Raw genomic sequence first — 9165 nt, 5'->3', positions numbered from 1 at the left:
GCAAAGCAATAAAAATCAAATTGTTTTAGAATGTAATTTAAAATTTAACAATAAACCTTGTGCACTAAGTGGTCAATAGCAGTGTTTGCGCTAACAAATGAAAACAGATCTGATCGCAACCAATTAAATCAATCAACCAATCACCAATTCAAAATACAGTTTATAAGAGGTGATGACCACCTTAAGTAAAAATTAAGTATTAAATCATCAAAACTGTTGTCGTACAAAATAAATTGAACAGTATCAGTAAATTACCGCTTTTACTTTGAATTTCATGCATCATATTTATGGTAGGAATCAAATTATTTCAATCATTTCAACAAATGACCATTTAAGAAGTTAAATTTCTGGATTATTTCAAAAGAAGCATCTTCGTTGTTCAGGCAACATAAAAATACTAACATACTTACTAATCTACATACAACTGACTGCTATACACGTAAATAAAATGGAGTGTTATTTCTACTGACTGCTATATGTTTTTACATTGTTGTGAACAGTAAATTGAGATGGATTGTTCATGCTTTTCAAGATGAATAAAAAACACGACGTATCTGTAAACTATGGCCCTTATGTGAGTTTTGGCTTATTAAGTCATCGCACTTCTCGTCTTGAAGGAGTTGAAGGTGAGTTTGCAAAGAAAAAATTGAGAGCCATATTTCTCCCTAGTTAGTGTTGCTAATGTAAAAATCTTGCATTTTATGTACTTAGCTTTACTTCGTGAAGATGGTCATAATGTTTGTTTCAACAAGATCCCAGACAGAAATCTCGTCGAGATTGTTGTAAATGGAGAGATAATTTATACCACAAACATTCAAGATTTTCAATTTGGTAAAGTGTTATTTTCTTAAGTATTACGAACAGTTGAAATATCCCAAAGGACATTTTTTTATTAAACGTCTCTATGTTGTCTAAAACCATCAATTCTTTACAATGAGGCAAAAAAATTTTTGTTGAACCATAAGAAATGTGATTGCATTATTTTATAGTTTTGTTAATTCATTTTACAAAGTTGAAATGTTTGTGTCTGAGCGAGTGAAATGTAGGTTTTCAGTAAATGATAATTGTAAACATTTAGAAATTACGGTTTGCCATTTGCACTTTAATCTTAACATACTTTAGAAGTTAAACAATGTTACCAAAACTGCTTAAAAACCATTAAGTATTGCACACATAGTTGAATGAAGTATTCTTGTTAATATTTCATTTTCTTTTCAAGGTGGAGACGGTAAATTGGATCCAATTTGCTTTAAAGTATTAGATGCTGTTAGAAAAGCATTTTGACTTAATTTAGAAAATCCAGATAAAGCAAAAAACTGATGTAATGTATTATAAATTGAATTGTCGCGTCATGTTTTGTAAGAGATGTTTTACAAAACGACGATCGAGGTTGAGTTAGCAAAGCACAAGCATTTTAAAATCATTTTTTGGATTCGGATAGACCCCTTTTTTGTTGTTATTTTGTATTGTAACAATCTTATAATTTGAATTAACTGAACTAAAATATAAGTTCATCGATGCTGAAATTTCGATATATTGTCATTTTACATAAGATTATAGTAAATAAGCATTTTTCGACAAAACAACAATTTAGTATGAGACACTTTGTCCGATATTTATGCAACATTTGCTGGCTTGCTTTTGTTACTCTCACGCGAGAACTAACGTCATAAAACACGGACATTTAAATTGTGTTTGAATAAGCTTTCAACACCCAGCAAACGATAATAAAGTGTGTTGTTCTTATTGAAAAGTTTTCGTGATTGAACCAACTCATATGTTGCTCATCAGTTTTAATTACTGCGATTAATGCCCTGTCCCCATTGATTTTTATCATTCCCTCTATATTCTAGTATTTCCGAAACAACGACAGGAATTTTTACTTCGATGAGAATTCGTTTTAGTCGAGTAAAGTGTCTAATTATAATAGTCCGGCAGATGGTGGCAAAAAAACTCACCATATCGCGGGGCAATTCCATTTTGCTTTAAAATTGTCCGAGTACGGATATAGAACACAAATCGAGATGTTGGCCTTGGTAATTTTTCTTGTGAAATCAAGCCAACACGTTTTTTTGCGCTAACTAGATGACTTTTGTGTTATGATGAAAATTGAGTCGGAGAAGAAATAAGCCCGCGATATTTCGACCATCGCATATGTAATTTGGCGGTACTTCAAATAATTTCATTTGTTGTGTAGCATGCATAACATCAAAATTATTCTATCACACAATTTAATTTTTGAATTTTTGCGATTATGCTAGTAGTTCATTGTTTGCAAACTAACAATGATTTCAAATAGAGAATATATTCTTATTCCTCGTCACTGTCAAATGAAGTGTATGTGTCAAGATCATCTTCATCTTGTGATTGGTTTGTGCACGTGGTGCAATTACATAAGTCGGTACATTTCGAGACGTTTGCAATGCATATACATCGGTTGTTTTGGCATCCTGATTTTTTGCAGCTGCAGGATAAGAACTCCAGTAAGGAATCTGGCGCAGGTTTTTGATTCATCCATTTAGGTTCCAATATTCCATTAACCTTTTGCCAACCGTGTCCTTCAGGTGTGGGAGCATAACAGTTAGGGGTCAGACCTAACTTCCAAATGCATGTCACATAGTTTGCGCGCTGACAATGAAGGAGCAATTCATCGACGGTGGGCGGCAACTGTTGTGGCTCAGGGATCTTATTTTTGGTACAAAATTTTTGATATCGTGCTTTGTTGATACTTGTACAGCGTTTGATGCCATAGTACTCACCAATCATCTCTTAAATTACGGGAAAGAGAGCTTCATTGAACTCGAACGTTTCTCCCATTTTTGATAATGCTTCTTGGAACCGTTTGCAGATCTTTACGATCTTGTATGCCTTCTGTTTGCCTATACCAAAAACGCACTTGTTGAATCGCAACCAGTTAATGCGTGTAGAATTATAAAATAATTTGTTGAATTAATAAATTAAGGATTAATTGCGACAGCCAGTTGTTCACCAATGCAGTCAAAATCTTCGAAATTGCAAGGATTCTTTGTTCCCTTTATTCCTATCTGAACAAACAGATTGCATGGTATTTGTGCTTTGTAATACACGGCTAAGATAGCAAACATCGCTGTCAACAGTCGATACAAATATTTGGATGTGGAATGAGCTGAGTTGCATGGTTGCAACAGAGAAACATTTTGGTATCTGCTTCTTCTTGGTTAGAGCAAAGGTCTTTCTAACTTTGATACTACTTTGTTGTCGACGACTCTAAGCTGATAACATCGACTTTCTAATGTGAAGAATATAAGTGTATCTCCGATAGTAGATTTGAATCGCTCGGGATCTGACCAATCGTTTAAAAAAAACTTTACAAGATCGATTTTGTTTACACCATAACAAAGAAACTTTTTAAATTGCTTCGGCCGTTTCTGTTCTCTTCTGGTCAGTTGAACACGAATACAGCCAGCAGCTGCACGTCTTTGCCGCTCGCTACTTTTTAACGATTGGTCATGGTATTGGTCTGTGACAAAATAAACTATACGTGCTGCGTGAGATGTAAAACGTACTCGGACATTTCACCAAATGTTTCTAAACTGAGAGATGGGAGCTGCTGAATGATGACCATACCATCAAAAACTTGTACACAATTTTCTGGAAAAGTATCAAGCAAAGGATCCGGAACATCTTTTTCTAAAGAATCAAGCAATTTAGACTTTACAGTTTTAACCAAACCACCATCGGTTGTCGCTAAGGACCATGGAATAGGCCCAAAGAGTAGGCGAGCTTTTGTAATGATACATCGCGCTTACCACGTATCACCAGCAATCGAGCAAATATATCTCGGTCAGCTTTCAAAGTAACACTTTTATCTTTAATCTTACAAGACTTCTTCGCCTTCATCGCTTGAAAAGTCTTGAGCTTCATTTTTGGAATAGGATCGAACAAATCGACTTCACTGACTCGATACGTTTTGCAAAGTTATGAAAGCTTTTCCCCATCTACTTTCAGCGCTTACCATGTCAGCTTGAACTTCAGGACTACATTGCAATCCAGAGCTGAGATGCATGAGATAGCTATTTTCTTTGAAAGGTCCCATTCTTTAATAAGGTTGTAGCCGTGAGTGACGCATTCCTCGTCGAATAACACTCTCTTTCTTCCCATGTCTTTCGTCACATTCTTAACATCAGAGATTATTCCAAGGAACTCTTCCATTCTTGACTGACATTTTGCTGCAACATGAGATGTAAGTGCCCATCTTTGTACGGTTCCTTCAGACGTACGAAGCAGACAATGCCACCAGCACACTTTTGTTCCCTATTGATAGTTTGTTCAATAGCTTGGTCTGATGCTATTTTATTAAATTGGCCATTCTGTCTTCGTACAGAAAAATGGCTGCTTCAAACTGTTCATGGCTGGATGCGTTTCGTATTTTTGTATTTGACTAAGTAATATGTCAGAAACGCATAATTTGGACGGTCGTACAAATAGCCAAGGGAGCATGTTTTCCGTAGACTGCAGATGCATTTTCCAATCACCGAGTTTGATAGATCGCGTGAGATCGAGCAATATTTGTATACCATTTGCAAAAATGATGACCAAACTGAAGCTGTTGGACCAAGTGATCCTTTAAAAGATCTCTTTGATACTTGTGTATTTTATCAATAGTCTCCCATGAACTTGAACTCGGAGATGTGGTAGACAACGATTCATTTGTGGAGATGATATAAAGTTTGCATTTCACGAGTTAACTAATTAATCGTACCCTTCGAGATTTTTCGGGTTGATCATCGAGCCATTCTAAAACTGTCGCCATAACCGCCACGTTCGCAGTGCTTCACATTCCGCACCGAGTTCATCCCAGCCAACGTCTTCCACAGATGATGCACCATAGCATGTGAAACACCTAGAGCAGGACAATGAACTTTAAGATCAATAATATGTTTAGAATCAAGGATTTCAACTGCTTTTAGAGTAGATCGCCATGTCGAGAACACACATCCGTTTCATTTAAACCAAGTTTTTGTGCTTTTAAGTTTCGATTGAGTTAGTAGCTCTAAAACAGTATCATGAGAAGTCGGAGATTAATGATAGATGGCAGGTGGCATCCAATTTTGTCATAATTGCCATTGGCCTCACACACACCATAAAGCTAAATCCTGTCCAATTAGCGTTTCTGTTCGAAATTCTTTTACTTGCTTGACTTCTAGCAATGACCCATATAGTATCAATCACGTGCGAGCGTTGGACTTCCTTTGTATAAATCAAGATTAACTGTAATACTTTCCTCTGTATTCTTTCTCTTTTACCTTTATATAAGATGGTATCTCGTTAGGTAGCGCATGAAACTTCTTACGTTTGGTAGTTGTCTTGAGACTAATGGCACAGTTGTAAAGATGGCTCGCGTATTAAAGAAAACGTTAGAGGATTGTATCACAATACCATTAGTGCAGTGCAAGCTAAGTCCTTTGAGACTCTCGGGATTAATGTCGTTGTTATCCCACACAAACGTTACAAATCGAAATGGTTGTATTATAGATGGAGTAAAGGATCTGTGGATCTGATTCTTCAAATCACTAAATTTGTCTCGATCATCAGGACATCGTCGTATGATACCCGTGACCAAACATGTTTATCCAATTTATGACATCCTTGAACCGGTTTTAATTGTAAAAGGAAACAGATATGTTTTGATGTTTTCTTTGGTCCCGTTATTAGCGTGGTATATCAAATCTTGGCCAATAGAAGAAATCAAACGCGAAACTTTTGCAGACTTTTTTATGCTTTTTCCTAAGTATTTCCTCCAAAAGGCATGTTGTTAAGAATGGAACACTCGTGTCTTTGAAAGGAGCTCACTTTCGATGGTGGCCAACTGCTGAATGTGCTGGTACTTTCCAACAATTCCTTACGTATTTCACGCCCAACGTCTTTTGTTTTCTCTTCTAATGTCATTTCCCATCGACTGTTACCAAGTTTTGCCCTGACTGCTACTTCGATCAACTGCCCCTTTTCAATGCTGTTGTTATATACATAATCGCTACCATACTTCGGAGACCAGAATCCAACTTAATACCAGAATCCAACTGTCTGTTTATTGCGTCCGAGTACTTTAGTCAGAAACTAAAGTACTCGGACGCGCACAGACTAAACACGCACGCGAATTTAAAGAAGCTTGGTACAGTAAAGACGACACAATAAACAGACATATCGACATACCCATCATATACTCACAACTAAAGAAAAAGGACAAAAAACTACAAACAACACCAAAACTAAAACAACACTCTAATATTATTAACACCAATCATATTGACAATACACCAAAACCCATGGCAACGCATTTCATCCCATCCAATCACATTAATCCACCCACTAATCCAATTAGACGCTCTAAACGTCTCCAAGCTAAAAGCACGTGTAACTTTTATGTTTTTTTTCTATAGTATATATTCTGTGGTAAGAGTTCAGTATCAACCAAACTTATCGTGTGGACAACAAGTTGACCCTGAGGGACTGGAAAGTTCGTAACTTTTGCATGAAATGCCCGCTTCGTCCCTCGCACTCGACAAAGGTGAAGTCAGGGAAATAATACACGACTTACTCAGTCACATTTTGGAGAAGAATGGTTTTAATATCGAGAACTTTATACCGAATTCCACCACACAAAATAAAAATATTATCAATAAATAAAATTAATAACGCACATTATACACGCAAATACACAATAAAATATATATTATATTAATAAAATACACAATAAAAGGTTGAATACATTAGGAATGAATACAATATCAGAAGAATATCGCAAAGATATACACACAAAATATGACAGGGCGCTTCTGCGTCGGCTTAGTCGGAATTGCTCGTAATTGATGGCTTTGTTTCAAAGTTAAAATGGTTCCAACTTCCAGAGTACATAACAAAATTCACTGATTTCACTGTGATCATTATTTCAAAGTTGCCACGATATTGCTCCCCGTATTTTGGTTAAAATTAGCTTAATGTGTTGTCCTTTGAAAGGACATTATTGGTCTGTCGTCCTGTACCAGTTATAAACAGCTTTGGGGTACTGAAGTTGAAGTTAACGGACTTGCAGAGCTCGAGGGCAACTGCTTGAAGAGACGCTACTCGTCATTGACGCTTCAGAACATTTTGGCAAAGAAGTTAATCTTCCCAAACGCACAACTGCATTTGTGACAAAGAAGCTTTGTCAAGGATTGTGCACCACAGTTGGCACAAAACATAATTATGCCAGGATTATGCAAGAGCTTGCTTTCGATTCCTTCCAAATGTAATTTCAAATGTTTCTGCAGTTGAAACAGTTAAATACGACGACAAGTCGACCAAATGTTAAAATCATAATTAGTGAATTACACATATCTGATTACAAACTGATAATATGATAGTCATACCATCCGACACCGCAAGCGCCCGCAATCATATTTTGTGTGTGTATTTTTATTTGTGTGTGTTTTTATTTTGTGTGTGTATAATGTATTTTGCGTGTATTTTTATTTTGTGTGTGTATTTTTATTTTGTGTGTGTATTTTTATTTTGTGTGTGTATTTTTATTTTGTGTGTGTATAGTGTATTTTGTGTGTGTATTTTTATTTTGTGTGTGTATTAATATTTTTATTTTGTGTGGTGGCCCTTGTGAGCCACCGTAAGATATTCCTCTCCATGTCCATGTTCGTCAAACTGTCGATGCTCTTATCGAAGACTCGAGTGAACTTTTCTACAATTTAGGAGAGCAATTACATTTGAACTCTGACAACATTCACGCAATATTTTTTGGATTATGTGATCAGATTTTCGTGACAGGCATAAATTGGGGGAAGATTCTTGTTTTGGCTTTTTGTGGTACCGTTGCCGTGCATTGTGCGAGCGATACAGAACTTTGTGATATTTTAAATGAAATTCCAACATGGATGAGTGATTATGTGGAAGGCAACTACGACAGTGGATTGATGCTCATGGAGGATGGTATGTACTGCCAATTCAATGAATGTATTTTGAAACTGTGTGCTTTTACTTCCCTTCCCAAGAAAAGTGTGTTGCAATTTCATTTTCATCAAAGGTATTTAATTTTTCTTTGCAACATTCATTAAGTACCATGCGTTCTGCTTATGTTGTAAATGCTTTTGTTTAAAACCAATGTGCTCGTTTAATAAAAGACAATAATCCTGCCGTATATTTAATCACACGTAGCGGAAATTTAATTTTCGGTATAGAGTCCTTAAGTGGTGACGTCACGTTTCCATGGTGCTAAAAATCTCAGTTCCAAACAAGCGCCCATTCGATTCAAAATGGAGACATTATCCATCGCTTCGCTTTTTTTTTCTTCTCAGAAGAAAACCACTTAAGGGGGAAAACCACTTAAGTCGGATCACATTGAAGCATTTACTTACCAGCAGAGTGTTTTACGAGGAGAAGTACACGCAAGAATGAAAGGAAAGGTTTATAAAGTGACGGTGAATGCCAAATGTCAAGATTACGTTTTACACTGTTTTTGTTGCCCAAATGAACACGAGGGCGTGATTTTCTCTTGTAGTGAAATAAAAATGAACGATTTGTTTTAAAAAATACTGATACTTGTCGGTTTTCAGTCCTCAAATTGACCTACCACTACTAGTTCGGTGTGAGGGAGTTGTGGTAACAGGCTATACATATATTTGCATTTTTATTAATAAACACAAGGATAACATGGTATTTAAAAGACATGGAAATATGGTACATCATTTAATGTTGTTTTCCTGGGGAAGGAAAATTCCTATAAAAGTGATGGGATGCTCATGGAAATGTTCAGAAAGACTCCTTTAGGGTAACTGTGGGCAGTACTCACATATTTTTATCCCCAAAAGACATCCATTGTAAAACATATGTCAAAACTTCTTTTAACTTCTGTTCTCCTAAACATGATAAAAGAATTCTCGCAGTGACCTAATTTGACACCCTATGTACACCCAGGCTGTACCAGATGATAAATATTGTAATCCCTAGGAGGTAAAATCATCCCTTTACTGTTATATTAGAATGCTCCACCCCCCCACACCCCTCTAGCTGTATTTTCTTCTAAGTAAGCCTCAGTCTACAAATTATTTTATTTCTATTTGAACAACAATAATTATTGAACAACAATAATTATTGTTGTTCAACAATTATTATTGAACAACAATAATAACTGTCCAA

At 36.0% G+C, this 9165-nt stretch overlaps 1 protein-coding gene across 1 annotated transcript; it reads left to right on the top strand.

Annotated features, from left to right (window-relative positions):
- The first annotated feature begins 477 nt into the window (after positions 1-477).
- Positions 478-1340, top strand: LOC124457812 (UPF0728 protein v1g117062-like). Its single transcript, XM_047007994.1, has 3 exons — positions 478-626; positions 712-831; positions 1220-1340. Exons 1-3 carry the CDS (start codon positions 521-523, stop codon positions 1282-1284), a joined length of 291 nt encoding a protein of 96 aa, XP_046863950.1. The 5' UTR covers positions 478-520; the 3' UTR covers positions 1285-1340.
- The last annotated feature ends 7825 nt before the right edge of the window (positions 1341-9165 follow it).

This window comes from Xenia sp. Carnegie-2017, unplaced genomic scaffold, assembly GCF_021976095.1.
Source record: "Xenia sp. Carnegie-2017 unplaced genomic scaffold, XeniaSp_v1 HiC_scaffold_6, whole genome shotgun sequence".
Taxonomy (NCBI): Eukaryota; Metazoa; Cnidaria; class Anthozoa; order Malacalcyonacea; family Xeniidae; genus Xenia; species Xenia sp. Carnegie-2017.
Note: the sequence above shows the minus strand (reverse complement) of the source record. Positions and strands in the feature narration are given on the sequence as shown.

Coding starts and splice junctions, on each gene's coding strand:
- LOC124457812 (XM_047007994.1), top strand. CDS start 521: ATGCTTTTCAAGATGAATAAAAAACACGACGTATCTGTAAACTATGGC. Junction 627..711: donor TCGTCTTGAAGGAGTTGAAG/GTGAGTTTGCAA, acceptor TTATGTACTTAG/CTTTACTTCGTGAAGATGGT. Junction 832..1,219: donor CATTCAAGATTTTCAATTTG/GTAAAGTGTTAT, acceptor TTTCTTTTCAAG/GTGGAGACGGTAAATTGGAT.